Below are 18973 nucleotides of genomic sequence, written 5' to 3' on the forward strand. Positions count from 1 at the left end.
CTTCCACCTCAGCCTCCCAAAGTGCTGGGATTACAGGTGTGAGCCATTTTGCCTGACCTCCTTGAACTTTTGTATCAAAAGACAGTCATTTGCCCTATTGTAATTAATTCCATAATTGTAGTTATCGGTTGTCTCGCCGCACTGGGATGAGTCATGTCCACCACAGTGTTCCAAAAACCGGCACATGGTAGTAGATGCTTGATAAATGACTCTGGGTCTCATGACTGGGAGGTGGCTGGGATGCTGATGGGCCATTCTCTTTCCCCCACCCCGTCCTTAGAAGCCCCCAGTTGGAGAGGTTGAAGTGCCGGAGGGAAGCTCACGCCTGAGCTATAAATGGCAACCTCCACCTGCCTCATGCTCTAGAATACACAGCCTGAACAGCTGAGGCAGGGCCCCCAGCAGCCAGGAACCCCAAATGACCCTCCCAGCCCCGACCAGGCCTCCTGGGGTGTTCCCTGGAGCACATACCCAGACGTATGTCCGTTACCAAGCCTGCAGAGGAGGGCACAAAAAAGATGCTGATGGGGTCATGCAGCTAGTCCTAACGCCATTCCTAGCCTGCTTCTCCCCTCCTCCGCATCTGACTCCACCTCCGGGAGCTCCCTTTGCAAGAAACCGAACCAGGGACAAGGGTCTTCCCTACAAGGCCATGGAACATGCAGACATCTCCTGCGGGAGAGATCTCTTTCCGAGGCTGGTGGTGTCAGGCCTGGAATTAGCCACACCACCTGCGGCGAGGCTGGTCCCAGGGTCTCTGGGGACAGCGGGGGACAGCAGGGGTGCAGAGGACATCAGGACTGACCTCTGATGACTCAGCCTGAGACAGTCAAGAGAATGAGAAATGGTGGGCATGGAGGCCTGGTTGTGGCGGAGCGGGGCAGGTGGAGTCTCAGTCCTAGAGTCAACTGGGCCACTCACAAGCTGGGTGACTGTGGGTGAGCCACTCTGGGCCTCAGTTTCCCCATTTGTAGCACAGGGAGGGGCTCATAACCGCAGCTCATTCCTGGAGTTTGTTGTAAAGGCAAAGGGGCCTCCGTTGCAGCCGCCTCTCCTGGCTAGATGGCCTCTGACATGGAGGGCCAGCCTCAACTTCCTCCTCTGTAAAAATAGGAATAAAAGGCTATGCATGGTGGCTCATGCCTGTAATCCCAGCACTTTGGGAGGCAGAGGTGGGTGGATCATTTGACGTCGGGAGTTGGAGTCCAGCCTGGCCAACATAGCAAAACCCCGTCTCTGCTAAAAATACAAAAATTTAGCCAGACGTGGTGGCAGGCACCTGTAGTCCCAGCTACTCGGGAGGCTGAGACAGGAGAATCACTTGAACTCGGGAGGCAGAGGTTGCAGTGAGTCAAGATCATGCCAGTGCACTCCAGCTCGGGCAACAGAGCAAGACTCTGTCTCCAAAAAACAAACGAAGGGAATAAAAACAGTCCCCGGTTTAGGGCTCAGGGAGAGTGAAGTGGGATCTGTGAGTCATCTGCTGAGCTTAGTCCATGAATGGCATTTCTTCATTATCCACCCAGGATCCTTTCATCGTGACTGACGTCCCTTGAGATGCAATTATTCTGGTCTGCTTTTGTCACAGGAGGAAACTGCCTGTGTAGCATGGGGGAGGGGTTGTATAAGGGGGAAGGATGAAAAATGGAGTTGGGGAGGGGTCTGGGCTCCCTTAATTAAGGACTCCCTTAATTCCAGAACACAGGGAGAAGTCAACGTCTTCAGTGCATGAAAGAAGTTCTAGAATGTTCTATGTGCTACCTTTTCAGCCCCTGCACCAACAGGGTTGAAGTTCTCACCATGACAAAGAGAAGGAAGCTGGCTTAATGGACAGTGAGGCAGCTGGGAGGGGGCAGACGGGAGCTGGACACTCTTGGCCTGAACCTACAGTCCCCAGTGGCACTGACCACTACCCATCTCTCCCACGATCCTGTTTCCTCTATAGCCTTGGGCAGAAAACGAGGAGGCCTCCCTACCTCCACTTCATCCCACACAGGAGTCTTGATGCTGGCTGGGAGTCCAGGAGTCTGTCTAGGAATCCAGGAAGGCTTCCTTGAGGAGGAGTCATTGGATCTGGGCGTTGAAGGATAAACAGAAGTTCCTGGGCAGAGAAGTGTGTGTATGTGCGTGTGTGTGTGTGCCTGTGTGTGTGTGTGTGTTCATTTTAACAAATACTTTCCCATCTTCTAGGGGCCAGGTGCTCAGAAAACCACAGACGAGACCCAGCCCCAGGCCTGCCCCAAAGCAGGTCACATCTCATAAATGATGCTCAAATAATAACAGTAACAGCTCCCACATGCTGTTACTGTTACATGTGTGTGCACTGCTAGGGCACAGCACATGAGAGGAATGCAGTGCCTGAATGAATGAGCCAATAAATTAAACTTTCTCTTAAAAAAAAAAAAAAAAAAAAAAAAAACTTTCTTTTTGTTTTATTCTTTTAGCTCTACTCTCTAAGGAAGGAAAAAGCTTTCTGGAGTCAGCGAATCCTGCCCCAGATTGCTGGAGGAGAGAAAGGAGGCACAGTAGGGCCAAGGAGACAGACGGCACAAAGGCCTGGAGGTGAGAAAACTAGGGTACAGGGGTCCTGTATGGAGAGAGTTGGGGGCAGAGTCTTAAGTGGGGAGCTGAGAGAGACACAGGGACAGTCACCAAAAGAGAGACAGAGGCACAGCAGAAAGAGGTGGGAGAAATCCAGGAAGGCTCCCTGGGGGTGGTGGCAGGAAATGGGGTGCAGGTCTAATCCCTGATACTGGAGAGGCAGGACCCAAAGGGGAGGAGGAGGCTTGATGCTGGGCTGGAAGTCCAAAAGTCTGTCTAGGAATCCAGGACGGCTTCCTGAAGGAGAGACCATTGGATCTGGGCCTTGAAAGATAAATAGACGTTTCCTAACATTTCCTAGGCAGAGAAAAGCGTGTGTGTGTAGGGAGAATTGCTCATTTTACTTAACAAGTATTTTCCCATTTTTTAGGGACCAGGTACTCTGGGGGCCACAGACAAGACCAAGGCAGAAAAGACAGGAGCCTCCCCACATCGCAGCGCCAGGACTCCGCACCCACCCACAGCCCTCTTCATTCCTCCCAACGACGGATGGGGAAACTGAGGCAGCCCAGAGCAGCCCCCACCCTAGGTCCTGCCCGGGCAGCTTCTCCTGGGCCTGTGCCGTGCCCACACACCCACGCGGGACCTGTGTCACCAGGTTAAAAATGGAAACGGCTAGGATCTTTTTTTTTCTTCCTTTAAGAAAATCCTAGGTCCAAATAAGGCGAGGGCTGCCGGGAGCACGGTGAGCTGGCCAAGTCCTCCTGAGCAAGCGAGTGGCGGCTGGCCCGGCCGGCCTGGGCTTGGGCCTCCTCCAAGACTCGCCCGGCAGGAGGGCGGGGGCACCCTGGAAGGCTATAAGGCCCTCTCCTCCACCCTGCCAGGCTCACTCGGCCCCGCAGCCGCAGCTCCCGCGTGCCGCAGCCCCCACAGAGCTAGCCGCGCTCCCCACGCCCCCTGCGCCAGAGCCCAGCCATGGAGGCCATCAAGAAGAAAATGCAGATGCTGAAGTTGGACAAGGAGAATGCCATCGACCGCGCGGAGCAGGCCGAGGCGGATAAGAAAGCCGCCGAGGACAAGTGCAAGCAGGTGAGGTGCCCTCCGCTGGGTCGCGCTGGGCTGCTGGGCGTCCTCTCTGTGCGGAAGGCCGGGGTCTGGAGCCCAGGTGGGGGTCGCAGACACCTGCCGGTGGGGAGGACAGTGAGCTGATGCTTTGGCCGAGGAAGAGCGAGAGGAGACCATTGCCTTCCTTGGATGGGGTCCTGTGCTGAAAGGGGGGTGACGATCGAACCCTTCCCCAGCAGGGCCAGTGCGAACAAAGTGAGTTTGACAGAGAGGTGGTGTGGGGAGGAAGAGAGTGAAAACGTTCATGAGAGAGGTAGAGGTGTTGTTTGAGCTGGGAGGTTGTGTAATAGAGAGGGTGGTTGGGGACATGCTGTGTGTGTGTATTTGCGTGTGTTTGAGCGTGTGTGTACTTGCGTGTGTGTACGTGTGTTTGCGTGTGTGTACACGTGTATGTACGTGTGTGTGTGTGAGACGGAGTCTCGCTCTGTCGCCCAGGCTGGAGTGCAGTGGCCCAATCTCGGCTCACTGCAACCTCCACCTCCTGGGTTCAAACGATTCTCCTGACTCAGCTTCATGAGTAGCTGGGATTACAGGCACCCACCACCACACCTGGCTAATTTTGTATTTTTAGTAGAGACGGATATCACCGTGTTGGCCCGACTGGTCTCCGACTCCTGACCTCAGGTGATCCACCGGCGTCTGCCTCCCAAAGTGCTGGGACTACAGGCATGAGCCACCGCACCCGGCCATTTGTGTGTGTTTGAGCAATTCTCTGTGAGTGTGTGAGCATTTCTGTGTCTGTGTGTGTATCCGCATGTTTGGGCATTTGTATGTGTCTGTGTGTACATGTATTTGTGTATGTCTGAGCGTGTGTCTGTGCGTCTGCGTGTCTCTGTGTTTAAGCATTTCTGCGCGTCTGTGTGTCTACACATATTTGTGTGTGTGTGAGTTCTCCGTGTGTCTGTGTGTGTTTGAGCATTTCTGTGTGTGCACATGTGTTGTATGTGTCTGTTTTATGTGTCTGTCTGTACATGTGCATATGTTTCAGCTGAAGAGAGTGCAGAGGGGTAAAGGTGACTGTGAGAACGAGTGTGTACTAGGAGAGCTGTGAGTGTGTGGGACGCTGCAAGCGGCTGTTGGAAAGGAGGTGTGAAAGAGTGTGGGTGTGTTTGTGAGTCTGCGTGTAGATGGTGGGGGTCTGTGAGGGTAGTGGGAGAGGCTGACTGTGTGTGTGCTTGTGCAAATGCTGGCATGACAGTGATTGAAAGTACATGTTGATGTGGCTATGTTTGTGTTGGCATATGTGTGTCAGGGCGATGGGTTTCTGCTGGCGTGTCTGTGTGTGCACGTGCACGTTTGGATGTGTGTTTCTGTTTGTGTGTTGGTGACTGTATTTCTGTTGGGGTGTGTGTGCATGTTTAGATGAGTGTGTGTTTCTGTTGGTGTGTGTGGGGATGTGTATGGATGAGTGTGTGTTTCTGTTGGGGTGTGTGGATGAGTGTGTGTTTCTATGGGTGTGTATGTGTGTGGATGAGTGTGTTTCTGTTGTTGGCATGTGTGCATGTGTGTATTTCTATTGAGGTGCATATGGATGAGTGTGTGTTTCTATTGGTGTGTGTGTGTGGATGAGTGTGTGTTTCTATTGGTGTGTGGATGAGTGTGTGTTTCTATTGGTGTGTGTGTGGATGAGTGTGTGTTTCTATTGGTGTGTGTGTGTGGATGAGTGTGTGTTTCTCTTGGTGTGTGTGTGGATGAGTGTGTGTTTCTATTGGTGTGTGGATGAGTGTGTGTTTCTATTGTGTGTGTGGATGAGTGTGTGTTTCTCTTGGTGTGTGTGTGGATGAGTGTGTGTTTCTACTGTGTGTGTGGATGAGTGTGTGTTTCTATTGTGTGTGGATGAGTGTGTGTTTCTATTGGTGTGTGTGTGGATGAGTGTGTGTTTCTGTCAAGGTGTGTGTGGATGAGTGTGTGTTTCTATTGGTGTGTGTGTGTGGATGTGTGTGTGTTTCTATTGGGCTGTGTGTGTGTGGATGAGTGTGTGTTTCTGTCGGAGCGTGTGTGTCAGTGACTGTTTCTGCTGGCGTGTGCGTGTGGATGTGAGGGGGGCTGTGCAGACCTGGGTGTGCGTGTAGGTGATGCTATGCCCCTGGATCAGGAAGCTTCCACTGTGACAGGAGCCCACGGTCTCTTGGGCAGCTGCCCAGGAGAGTGGCAGGGCGCTTGTGTGTGTGGTGGGATCCCAGGGCGGTGACCTGCTGCAGGGGTGACTGGGTGGGCTCTGGGGACTAGGATGGCAGCAGAGTTGACAGTGAGTCTGAGAATCTCAATATGTATGTGGGGGTGTCCCTGCTATAAGCCTGGAGGCCGGGGGAGATGGGCCGCCCATGGCAGACGGGCAGGGAGGCCATTTCTCATCTCCTGGCAGCCAAGAGCCCACACAGATCCAGAGCATTGGAGACAAGAGTCCTGGGAACCCTGGGAAAGAGAGTGCATTGGAGTCCCAAGGCCGTGGCCATGGTTTGGAGCACAGCGGACATGAGCAGTGGGTGGGAGGAAGGCAGTCCCCTCCCACAGAGCCATGTTCCCCACAAAGCTAATCCACATACCGAAGTCAACTGCCAAGCCCTGGGGAGCGTCCAGGTCTCCGATAAGCCCTGGGAGATGCCTAAGACCATGGCACTGAGTGCCCAGCCCCACCCAGGCTAGGAGCCAGGCCAGCCCAGCCGCTAAAGGCGAAAGCTCGGGGCTCAGACTGGCCATGTTTGAGTCATGGCTTAGTCGCTGGGTGTCCCGGACGGCTGCCTGAGTGAGATATGGAAGTGACAGTAGGGCCTCCCTCGCCGCCCCGTGACAGGATTAAAGGTGACTGTACAGGTGGAACCATTGGCCCGGTGCCTAGCTCAGAGTAAGCATTCAATAAATGTGGGTTGATTTCCTGCCCCACCCTACTTCCCCTTTGGGCCTCCCCAGCCCCCAGTGCCCTGGGGCTGCCCTAAGAGTCTGTGGCACATTCGCTCAGGCCAAGCCCCACCCCAATGTTCCCTGCCACAAGCTCTCTTCGCCTTCTCTGTGCCCCTCCCTGGCAAACACAGACATTCATCCTGTGCTGGGCCAGCTTCTAGCCATCATTTAGCCCTCACCATGAGGGACTTAGCCAGAGATTCAGAGAGAAACAAGTTTATGGTTCTAATTCTTACTAAGGTGTGAGTGGCTGTCTCGCAAGGCAGTCACAAGTTCAAAAGGAAAGGATCCTCAAAACCTCCAGCCAGCTGCATGGCCAAGGAGGTGAGGACAGGTTCTTTTCATTATGTCTTTTTTGTCCCACAAAAATGCCCACTGGAGTAGACTTGGGCTCAAAGCCAGTCTCCATAGACTGGCTTTGAGGCAACACTCCATAGACTAGCACACACTTTGTGTATGTCAGTCTTTAAATGTATTTTTATTTTTTAGAGATGAGGATCTCACTGTGTTGTCCAGGCTGTAGTGCAGTGGTGCAATCACAGCTTACTGCAATCTCAAACTCCCAGGCTCAAGTGATCCTCCCACCTCAGCCTCATTTTTTAGAGATAGGGGTCTCACTCTGTTGCCCAGGCTGTAGTGCAGTGGTGCAATCACAGTTCACTGCAGTCTCAAACTCCCAGGCTCAAGTGATCCTCCCACCTCAGCCTCCCCAGTAGCTGGGACTATAGGTGCACGCCTCCACGCCCAGCTAGTTATTTTATTTTTTTGTAGAAACAGGGTCTCACTATGTTGCCCGGGCTAGTCTTGAACTCCTGGGCTCAAGTGATCCTTCCACCTCAACCTCCCAAAGTGCTGGGATCACAGACTTGAGCCACAGAGCCTGGTCTTTGTGACTCTCCTAGCTTCATGACTGAGGACACGTTCCTGCACATCTCTGGGCCCTCAGTGTCCTCATCTGTGAAATGGGAACACATGAGGCCTTCTGAAGTTCAGGTGTGGAACCCAAGATCCCAGAATTCCCAAGCAGAAGCCAGAGCCCCATGGGAGCTGATGGCCAGTCCTGCTGGGGAATAGAGGCACTTAGAGTGCCTGATGCTGCAGGAGGCCAGAGAGAGCAGCTCTCGGGCTCTCGAGCCAGCCTGATCCCAGCAGCCAAGCACTGATTTCTGGCCCTGCCTCCCCAGTGTGGGAACAGGACAAAGAGGCCCAGCCTGGCCGCTTCCTGCCCACTCCCCTCCCAGGGCAGCAACATCCTCCACCACTGGCCTTTGACCCCACATCCTGCCTCAGCCCCGCCCCAAGGCCACATTTGCAGGGACTAAGGTAATCCTATGACAGGCTGGGAAACTGAGGCTCACAGAGGGACAATGACGGGCACGCGCCACTACGCCCGGTTAATTTTTGTATTTTTAGTAAAGACGGGGTTTCACCATGTTGGTCAGGCTGGTCTCGAACTCCTGACCTCGTGATCCACCCACCTCGACCTCCCAAAGTGCTGGGATTACAGGCATGAGCCACCACGCCCAGCTCTCATTTATTTTTTATACTCACTGCCTACCACTGAAGGGTTTGGGGCTGTGTCATCAATTCATCCCAAACACTTCCTACAGTGTCCTGATGCTGGGGCCCATCGTGGCCCCAGACCTGACCCCCAAGGAACTCCAAGCTGAGGGAGACAGACCGTGAATACCTCCAACTCAGAGGTCAGGGCCAGACCAGAGGAAGGGACAGAGGCTGGGAGGGCCGTAGGGGTGATGAAAGCTCTGCTCAGGGCAGCAGAGCAGGCCACCAGGGTTGGGGAGCCTTGGGACTGAGCACGGAGGGACAGTAGAAGCCCTCCCAGTAAAAAGCAGAAAGTCATTCTTAGCAGTGGGTCCAGCATGGTCTAGAAGTCGAGCAAACCAGCTTTGGAATCAGACTCACAAAGATTCAAATCCCCCATCTGTGTGGCATCAGGCAAGTCCCTTCCCCTTTCAGAGACTCAGTTTGCCCTTCTGTAGTATGGGGCTTCCCTGGGACAATATTTGTAACACGCCCTGGCCGGGCACAGTGGCTCACACCTGTAATCCCAGCACTTTGGGAGGCTAAGGTGGGCGGATCACCTGAGGTCAGGGGTTTGAGACCAGCCTGGCAAAACCCTGTCTCTACAAAAAATACAAAAATTAGCTGCGCTTGGTGGCATAAGCCTGTAATCCCAGCTACTAGGGAGGTTGAGGCAGGAGAATCACTTGAGTCTGGGAGGTGGAAGTTGCAGTGAGCCGAGATCACGCCATTACACTCCAGCCTGGGCAACAGAGCAAGACTCCGTCTCAAAAAAATATATCAAAAAAACTTCGTAACATGCCCAATACATTCTAAATGCCAGATAGCCCCCTGCCGGCCTTATCTCCATCCTCACCTGTTCATGCCCAAACACTGCCCCCAAAAAAGCAGTCAAAACCCCAAACCAAACAAACAAAAAATCCCAAACCAGCCAGGTGGGGTGGCATATGCCTGTTGTCCCAGCTACTCAGGAGGCTGAAGTGGGAGGATCCCTTGAGCCCAGGAGTTCGAGACCAGCCTGGACAACACAGCGAGATCCTATCTCAAAAAAACAAAAACAAAACAAAACGAAACACCCAAACCACCTTCATACCCTGATGAGCTCAATGCTGTCAGATTTGCTCTCACTCTTCCTACATGTTAGGAGAGTCCTGTGCTGGGCACACAGTTGGCACCTAATAAAGGCTGTGATCCACAGATCTGGAAGGAAGTCAGGTGGACAGTATAGGTCAAGATTGACCTTTGAAACGTCTTTAAGGAAACTGGCTCATTTTCTCAGTCAAGGCAGAAGTTCAAAAGCAGCTGCCGGAATGCTCAGAGACCAACATGTCAAGGTTTCTCTTCTGCAGATGGAGAAACCAAGGCCAGAAAAGGGGACGGGGGTTGCAGAGCTTGAATTTGGAGTCAGGCTTCCAGGCTCCCCACCTGGAGGTCAAGGTCACGCCCTATAGATTCTGACCTTGCCCTGATCAGCTGGCCACCCTGGGTTGGGCCCTGTCACCTCCCCATAGCTTGGGATGCTCCTGAGGACTTCAGACAGGATAGCCCTACTTGCTCTCTGTGGCATCTCAGTTAGAGACCCTTGCAGGTCACCTCAGTGACTTCAGCTGAACCCCCAGCTGCCAGCCTCCACCCCCATCCTCCAGCTGACACCCAGCAGGCCGCAAGATGGGAAGCCTGGAGTTCACACTTCCCAGCTGCTCAGGAGGCTGAGGCGGGAGGATCACTTGAGCCCAGGAGGTCAAGGCTATAGTAAGCTATGATCACGCCACTGCACTCCAACCTGGGAGACGCAGCAAGACTGTGTAAAAAAAAAAAAAAAAAAAGGAAAAAAAAGCACGCACACACACACACACACACACACACGGAGCACCTGCTACATTTTGCACATCCACTCAGGAGTGAGCATGTAACCGAGATAGGATTCAGAGCTCGGTCTAGAAGCCACGGGTACAGCAGCTTTTTTTAACATACCCTCTTCAGGAAAAAAGAGAAAAGAAGCAAGTCAGAGAGGGAGGAATGGAAGCTGGCCTGGTGTGAGGAACAGGGCCAAGGGCTTTGTCTTTGTCAGCTCAGGCAGTTACAACAAAACACCATAGACTAGGTGGCTTCAATAACAGACATTTGTTGTTTACAGTCTGGAGGCTAGATGTCCAAGATCAAGATGCTGGCAGATTAAATGTCTGGTGAGGGCTCTCTAGCTAGCTTACAGACAGCCGCCTTCTTGCTGTGTCCTCACATTGGAAGAGGATAACCAAGTTCTGGTCTTTTCTCATAAGGGCCCTAATCCCATCATGGCAGGTCAACCCTCATGACCTCACCCAAACCTCATCATCTTCCAAAGGCCCCATCACCAATTGCCATCACATGGAGATGAGGGCTTCAACATACGAATTGGAGAGGGGGCAGAAGCAAACATTCAGTTCATAACAGGCTTATATTCAGAAGACCTGGGCTCAAACCCTGTGCTGTGTGACCTAGGGAAAGTCATTCCACCTCTCTGAGCTTCCTGCTGTGGGGAGGAAGCAGGAGAACGAAGCTGGGCTCAGTGGGGGCTGCCTGCCCACCCTGGGAGCAGGAACAAGATCAGTTCAAACCATCTGAGGCAAAAGTCAGATCCAAGCCAGGTGTGGTGACTCACACCTGCAATCCCAGCAATTTGGGAGGCCAAGGCGGGCAGATCACTTGAGGTCAGGAGTTTGAGACCAGCCTGGCCAATATTGTGAAACCCCGTCTCTACTGAAAATACAAAAATCAGCCAGGCGTGCTGGTATGCACCTGTAATACCAGCTACCAGGGAGGCTGAGGCAGGAGAATCACTTGAACCCAGGAGGCGGAGGTTGCAGTGAGCTGAGATCATGCCACTGCACTCCAGCCTGGGCAACAGAGCGAGACTCTCCAAAAAAAGAAAAAAAGAAAGTCAAATCCAGGCATGAGCTGGATATAATCACCCTAATCCAGAGAGTTGGGGGCCCAGGGAGGGAGCTGCAGCCTGGAGGTGACAGGAAAGACTTCCTGAGCCAACTCTAGACCGGTGTGGCAGCGGTTGACAAAGATAGAGAGGTGATGGGGTCTGTGGTTTGTATCCCATAGACCTGAGCTTCTGAGACTAGGACTGGTGGGAGAATGGGGGCAGACTCTTGGGATAAACAGAGGACTGAAAATTTAGGGAAAGTAAGGGACATTTTTATTAAAATGAACATGGCCTATATGCAAAAATTTTAAAGATTTAACCCGAGTCTTCAAACAAAGTGATCCTGTAGGGGCGAGTCTCTTCTAGCCAAGCCCCCGAAGCCCAGAAATGAGGCACTAGGTCTGAGCCCTTCAGCCCTGCAGAGTATTTTGGTAAGACAGTCTAAGAACCACTGCCTTGGGCCATAGGGAGCCATAGCAGGTTCTAGGCAGAAGCAGGGCAGGCGTATTTGTTAGAAAGTTTCTCTGACCCCGTGTTGGGGTCAGAACCAGAGGGAGAAAGGCTGGGGACAGGGATGGGCAGGGGGATCCAGGCACGGAGAATGAGATTCTGCTTCACTCCAGATTATGGTGAGGCTGCACCCCTGAAACTGGAATGTGTATTTCTGGAAAACATTAGGGGTCTTCAGTTTCCCAAAAGCTGCTATCGATCTCCCTAGAGTACTGGGGATCCCGATAAGGCTAAAACAGCTGGTCCTCAGGACGAATGTGAAAATCCTACTATCAGGTAGCTTGGATGGCCTGGTGCCTATTGTAACCCCTGTTTTCCAGATAAGGAAACTGAGGCCCAGAGACAGACGAAGGACTCTTGTGAATATTGGGGGTGGGACCACCCCTGCACCTCGGGGACGTGCCCGCCCCCAGGCTGACCCGTTCCCCGCTCTGTCGTCCCCAGGTGGAGGAGGAGCTGACGCACCTCCAGAAGAAACTAAAAGGGACAGAGGACGAGCTGGATAAATATTCGGAGAACTTGAAGGACGCGCAAGAGAAGTTGGAGCTCACGGAGAAGAAAGCCTCCGACGTATGTGTGCAGCGATGCGGGAGCCTGCGGCGGGGCCAGGCCGGAGCCCTGGGGCCGGGAGGGCGGGGATAGCCGGAGGGGGAGGAGGAAGAGGAGGAGGAGAAGGCGGCGCCTCCCAGCGCTTTCTCCAAATAAGTCCCGAAAAGGGGCACTTTCCAGCAGCTGTGGCCAGCGGTGCCGACGTCAGGCCCTCCCCCAGCGGTGCTGACGTCGGCGGCCCGGCCAGGTGACCTCATCGCCCCGACGGCAGCCGGCCCGGGGGGCGGGGAGAGGCGGGGGCGGCCCCCGCGCAGGCAAAGGCTTGGGGGGCCGGGGCGCGGCCGTGCAGCTCTCGCCGGAGCCGAGTCCAGCCGAGCGCCCGCCGCTGCCCGTGCGCCTCTGCGCCTCCGCGCCATGGCCGGCCTCAACTCCCTGGAGGCGGTGAAACGCAAGATCCAGGCCCTGCAGCAGCAGGCGGACGAGGCGGAAGACCGCGCGCAGGGCCTGCAGCGGGAGCTGGACGGCGAGCGCGAGCGGCGCGAGAAAGTGAGCGCCCCGGCCCCGGGCCCCGCGCCCGCAGCCTCCTCCCCCGCGCGCCCTCTTTTCTTCCCGGCTTCCCGCGCTGCCCGCCCGCGCGCAGTCCTCGGGCCTCCTTTTTACGCCCTCGGACGCCGATCGCAGACCCACATCCCTGCGCTCGCAACCAGAACCCCTTTCTTCCTCCGCCGTCCTCCTTCCTGGGCCTGGGACAGGGGAGGGGGCGCCGCCTCCGGGTCGGGCGGAGCCGGCTGAGCGGGAAATGGGGGGATGGGGTGGAGGGGGTGCGCGATCTCCGAGTGGAGAAGTGAAGCGGCGGGAGGGGGCGCATCGTGCAGGTTCCGACTCAGGGCTGGCTCTGGGGTCCCAGGCCTAGGGGAACCCGCTACCGGACTTGTGGGCGGGAAGTGAGGATGGAAACGTGGAGCTTCCATTGTCTGGGGTTTGACCGGCCGACAGGGATTTCAACGGGGGTCCGGGGATCTGGGGAGGGGGTCGCACTTTCTCGCCTCTTTCGCGGCTTTGCGGCTCCTGCTTGGACTTCCCTGACCGTTCCCAGGGGCGCGGCGGCGACGTGTCTTCTCCAGGCGGCGGGGGCGGGTGGGGATGGAGGGTGGCGGAAGTTCAGCCCCGAGCCGCCCGCCTTTCTCTCTCCAGCTGATTCCTGCGGGAACCGGGGCGGCGGGACCCTGCCTTCCTCCAGAAGGCCCCGGGAACGCAAGCGCGGGGCCCTGGACCCACTGTCGTTTGAGCGCCTGCTGTGCGCCTCCGCCGCGAGTCTCGGGCAGGGCCCGAGATAGACAATGGGTCTGAAGAAGGAGGGATTTTCATCATCCCCTCTGCATCATCCCCCTGGCTGTCCCTTGGGACAGATGGTGGCACCGCCAGGGGCTGGGGACAGATATGGATTCTGGTCCCATCTCTTGCCACCCACCAGCTGCATGACTTGGTATTTACTCTGTAGGAGCTATTTCCCCATCTGTGAGTAGGACTGATAAGAATCCCGACCCCCCAGAGTAGCAGGGAGGGTCCCAGGAGTGAAATCTCAGGCGTGGAGCCTGGCGCTTTGTAAATGCCCAATTGTGTTTTGTTTCTTGTTTTTTGTTTGTTTGTTTTTGAGACAGTCTCACTCTGTCGCCCAGGCTGGAGTGCAGTGCCGCGATCTCGGCTCACTGCAACCTCTACCTCCCGAGTTAAAGCGATTCTCCTGCCTCAACCTCCCGAGTAGCTGGGATTACAGGCGCCTTCCACCACGCCCAGCTATTTTTATTTTATTTTATTTTATTTTTTGTATTTTTAGTAGAGGCGATGTTTCACGATGCTGGCCAGGCTGATCTCGAACTCCTGACCTCATGATCTGCCCACCTTGGCCTCTCAAAGTGCTGGGATTAAGAGTGTGAACCACCGCACCCAGCCTCAATTGTGTTTTCTCTGCCCTGGGAAGAGCTCATAGACAAATGGAGGCAGGGGAGCTGACTCACTGATCAAGCGAGGTTTGCATTGCATGGATTTTCTGTGCAGTTATGGGGGCATCATGGGAGGCTCCAAAATGGAGGTTGAGCAGGGTCTTATAGACTAAGTTTGCTGGGACCAGAGACAGGGGTGTGCACAGACTCAGAAGCAAGAAAGTTGTATGGTGGGGGATGGAGATGCAGGTAGAGATTGAAGCCCAAGAGCCCTGAAAGCTAAGTGTTGAGACTCAGGGTGGGGACCCTAGAGGGGCAAAAGATGCCCGGCCAGATGGAATTGGTGGTGTGAATTGCCAGGTCTGGAAAGAGCCCAGATGGGGGCTGCAGCATGGGCCTGGTTGAAGCCTCTATTCCTGTAAGGGCTGCTTTGGCCCAAAGAGGCCTTAGAAACCCAAACCCGGTGTAAGCCTCAATCGGTAGCTGGTCTGGCCTCTTTCTCACACTTAACCGACACAGCTCTCGCTCTGATCTCATCCCAAGTCATCTCGCTGGAGGACAATTAACTCGGCTTCAAAATGGCCCTCAGCCTCGAGCCAAGACTTAGGAGCAGGACCGTCTAGTTGGGAGGGAAGCTGTTTTTGGAGAGCTGAAGACTTCTTGAAAAAGTTCAAGAAGTTCTTGAAAAAGCAAAGGATGCTTCTCTCGGTCTGGGAACTAAGTTCCTTTTCCCAGGGCAAAAGGAGCTAAGACCAGGGGTGGGTTTAAAAAAAAGAAAAACCCTTTGACTCTTGTAGGATAAGCCAGGAGCCGGCGTGTGGTAGACTTCTGGGCCTGTTTCCCGACAGCTGGTTTCGTTTAGATTTTTGTGTGATTAACTGACATCTTCCTGTTCCTTTGCCACATGTATCTAGCAAGCCTCTTTTACCTTATAAGGGAAATCCTTTGTAGCGTGTGGAAGGCTTTGATTGCAGGAAGGGGTGGAACCCAAAATGACTCGGCAGTGACTAGCAGTTTTTCAAAAATACATATATATGAATGCATGTACAGATATGCGTGTATCTCCCAACTCCAGACAGTTGAAAATCTGCCAAAAGCATTGTTTGCCAGGATTCAGAATTTCCCACATAAGGGCTACTCACTCTTAAAAGACAACTCATGAATCAAGCACCTCTGTTTGATCTTTAAAATCAATTCCTCGACTACTAATAGCTACGCAGTTGTTTGTTTGTTTGTTTGTTTGTTTTTGGCGGGTGATGAAAATGTCCTAGAATTCAATAATGGTGTTGGTTGCAGAGCTTTTTTGCAACATCAGTTCCTGGCCCAGTGACTGAAGGTGGTAGGAGGAGTTAAGATCTATGCAATTAAAAGGAATGAAAGGCACCCATTCATGGGAAGGCCTGAGTGACGTTTCTCAAGACAGTTTCATCGGTGGTTTTCACAATTCTCTGCTTTTGGTGTTTCAGAGGACGCTGCAATATGAAACACCCCTGTCTGCCTCTAGAAATCTGAGGCTAAGAGACCTTCCTGACTCTACTTGTGTTTTTCAGCCACATTAGCCTCATTCTTTTCGCGCCCTCCCCCCGCCACCCCCCCACCCCTGCCACCCGTATGAACTCAGGACAGGAGAGGGAGTGGCGGCTTTCCTAATAATTTTTGTTTTTTTGAGACAGAGTCTCGCTCTGTTGCCCAGGCTGGAGTGCAGTGGCACGATCTCGGCTCACTGCAGCCTCCACCTCCCGGGTTCAAGCGGTTCTCCTGCCTCAGCCTCCCAAGTAGCTGGGATTACAGGCTCCCGCCACCACACCGACTATTTTTTTTTTTTTTTTTTTTGTATTTTTAGTAGAGACGTGGTTTCACCATGTTGGCCAGGCTGGTCTCCAACTCCTGACCTCATGTGATCCACCCGCCTTGGCCTCCCAGAGTGCTAGGATTACGGATGTGAGCCACCACGCCCGGCCTTCCTAATAATTTTGATAGCCTTCCCCAGTTCAGGGATTCTTCATTTGTCCTGATAGGAAAAAGCTAGTGTGGCTTCCCTTTTCCTCTCGGTGGAGGCCCGTTTGACTCGTTCTCAATATTCCTTCCAAAGAGCGGGCATTGCTGGAAAACTCGCCAGGCCATGACACCCTGGCAGGACCTAGGGGACAGGTTCTGACAAGGAAGAGCCCTGGGTGGGTCTTAAGAGGCCATTCATTTCTTACCAATTCTGAGTCACTGAACAAAACCACTTCACCCAGTGGGGCCCCTCGGTTTCCTCGCCTGTAAAATGGGTGCAATGTGTGGGGATGAAATTGCGGTAAAATAAAACCATGGCAATAAGAGATGCCTTTTTCTGGCACATCCCACCTGCTGACGCTAAGTAGCACCACGTCCTGGAGTTACAGCCTCAAGGCAGTCCTGTAACTAATCAGGCTTTGGGATGGAGACAGCCAGGATGATGAAGCAACCTTCCCAACACCACGTGGCTATGAAAATGACAAAACGTGGCCGGGTGCAGTGGCTCATTACCTGTAATCCCAGCACTTTGGGAGACCAAGGAGGGTGGATCACATGAGGCCAGGAGTTTGAGACCAGCCTGGCCAACAAGACGAAACCCTGTCTCTACTAAAAATACAAAAAGTTAGCCAGGCGTGGTGGTGCCTGTCTGTAATCCCAGCTACTCAGGAGGCTGAGGCAGGAGAATTGCTTGAACCTGGGAGGCAGAGGTTGCAGTGAGCCGAGATCATGCCATTGCACTCCAGCCTGGGTGACAACGTGAGACTCCGTCTCGAAAAAAAAATTAAAAAGAAGGCTAGGCATGGTGGCTCTCGCCTGTAATCCCAGCACTTTGGGAGGCTGAGGCAGGTGGATCACGAGGTCAGGAGTTCAAGACCAGCCTGGCCAAGATGGTGAAACCCCGTCTCTACTAAATATACAAAAAAATTAGCCGGGCGTGGTGGCAGGCGCCTGTAATCCCAGCTACTCCGGAGGCTGAGGCAGAGAATTGCTTAAACCTAGAGGTGAGGAGGTTGTAGTCAGCCGAGATTGCACCACTGCACTCCAGCCTGGGTGACAGAGTGACACTGTCTCAGTTTAAAAAAAAAAAAGTTAAAAAGAAAATGACAAAGCAGGGATTCCAACCCAGGACTTTCTGGCCCTGGAGTTCCTGCTTTAATGCTTCCCATTATACTTCCTTCCTTGTAGGTAAAAACCCCTTGAAAAGCCAATAACACTATCGGGGTATGTCTTCCTTGCCTGCAACCAAGTTTTCTTTCCCTTTTCGTATCTTTTTGTCCTGCCATCTCTCAGCCAGGCTGATTGAAGGATGGAATTCCAACGAGGCTGCCTGATCTCGTCCCACCTTGGTAATTGCATGGCCAGCATTTAACTGAGGGCTCCATAGTCTTGCATTTATCTTGCCTTTCAGGTGAATGGGAGTGGAACTCACAGGACACAGTGAGCCAGGTCACTGATGGCCTTGCTTTCTAGGAATCTCACAGTGAGCCCTAGAACTCTCTATGTGGTAACACTGTGTGCCTTTTTCAGAGAAGAGCCTATCTTAGATCTTAGCCTAACGTTGGGTCTATTGTGTTGCTGGAGAGGCCAACACTGACATTCATCTCAAAGCACATGTGGTATGTTTGCCTGTTTGCCTCCTGTGTTGACTCTACCCATCTTGTACTGGGACACTTGCCTTTTTTTTTTTTTTTTTTTTTGGAGATGGAGTCTTGCTCTGTCACCAGGCTGGAGTGCAGTGGCGCGATCTCGGTTCCTGGCAACCTCTGCCACCCAGATTCAAGCGATTCTTCTGCCTCAGCCTCTCAAGCATCTGGGACTACAGGCACATGCCACCACACTCAGCTAATTTTTCTGTTTTAAGTAGAGACAGGATTTCACCATGTTGGCCAGGATGGTCTCGATCTCTTGACCTTGTGATACACCCGCCTTGGCCTCCCAAAGTACTGGGATTACAGGCGTGAGCCACCGCGCCTGGCGATGCTCACCTTTTGCTATTGAGTGGTGGATGTTTTTCCCGGACATTTTCCGGGAAGATCACACTGAAATTTTGGTTATGAGTGTAAATTCCCTATGGCCTGGTCTCCTGGGTGGGCTTTGATGGGGAAAATCGGGTTAACAGAGGGCAGGACATGGGGGAGGCTCCCACTGGTGGCTGGCCTGATACTTCTTCACATGGCTGCACCTCCGACCTCCCCAGGCTGAAGGTGATGTGGCCGCCCTCAACCGACGCATCCAGCTCGTTGAGGAGGAGTTGGACAGGGCTCAGGAACGACTGGCCACGGCCCTGCAGAAGCTGGAGGAGGCAGAAAAGGCTGCAGATGAGAGTGAGAGGTAAGGACACTTTGAATCCAGTGGCATCCATGTTTTCTTTTGGAAAATGGGGATCGTGCTGCCGACCTCGCAGAGCTGGTGTGAAAGTAAACAAGGTTACGGGGACATGCACGTGTTCACAAACAGATGCATGACAGCACTTTGTAAACCGTCACTCTGAGGGGTAGAGATGTTTATCCTTGGCCAGGCGCAGTGGCTCACGCCTGTAATCCCACCACTTTGGGAGGCCGAGGCGGGTGGATCACCTGAGGTTGGGAGTTCGAGACCAGCCTGGCCAACGTGGTGAAACCCATCTCTACTAAAAATACACAAATTAGGCCAGGAGCGGTGGCTCAAGCCTGTAATCCCGGCACTTTGGGAGGCCGAGACGGGCGGCTCACGATGTCAGGAGATCGAGACCATCCTGGCTAACACGGTGAAACCCCATCTCTACTAAAAAATACAAAAAAACTAGCCGGGCGCGGTGGCGGGCGCCTGTAGTCCCAGCTACTCGGGAGGCTGAGGCAGGAGAATGGCGTTAACCCGGGAAGCGGAGCTTGCAGTGAGCTGAGATCCGGCCACTGCACTCCAGCCTGGGCGACAGAGCGAGACTCCATCTCAAAAAAAAAAAAAAAAA

At 53.6% G+C, this 18973-nt stretch overlaps 1 protein-coding gene and 1 long non-coding RNA gene across 7 annotated transcripts in view; both read left to right on the forward strand.

Moving 5' to 3' along the window:
• Positions 1-1764: 1764 nt before the first annotated feature.
• Positions 1765-2393, forward strand: LOC112612206. The gene is made up of 3 exons (XR_003116831.1): positions 1765-1833; positions 1946-2113; positions 2191-2393. It is a non-coding gene; the product is annotated as an uncharacterized LOC112612206 (long non-coding RNA).
• A 1005-nt stretch (positions 2394-3398) lies between these two features.
• The window catches only part of TPM4 (tropomyosin 4), a 35083-nt gene continuing 19508 nt past the window's right edge, over positions 3399-18973 (forward strand). For 3 of the 6 annotated variants that reach the window (XM_025368790.1, XM_025368792.1, XM_025368791.1), the window contains exons 1-2: positions 12239-12628; positions 18224-18357. In XM_025368790.1, coding sequence (XP_025224575.1) covers positions 12497-12628; positions 18224-18357 — 266 coding nt within the window. In that variant the 5' untranslated portion in view covers positions 12239-12496. Of the gene's footprint in view, positions 3631-11977; positions 12104-12238; positions 12629-18223; positions 18358-18973 lie in introns of those variants that run through there. The other 3 variants (XM_025368788.1, XM_025368789.1, XM_025368794.1) reach the window with 2 other exon arrangements.

The sequence above is a fragment of the Theropithecus gelada genome, chromosome 19 (genome assembly GCF_003255815.1).
Source record: "Theropithecus gelada isolate Dixy chromosome 19, Tgel_1.0, whole genome shotgun sequence".
NCBI classification, from domain to species: Eukaryota; Metazoa; Chordata; class Mammalia; order Primates; family Cercopithecidae; genus Theropithecus; species Theropithecus gelada.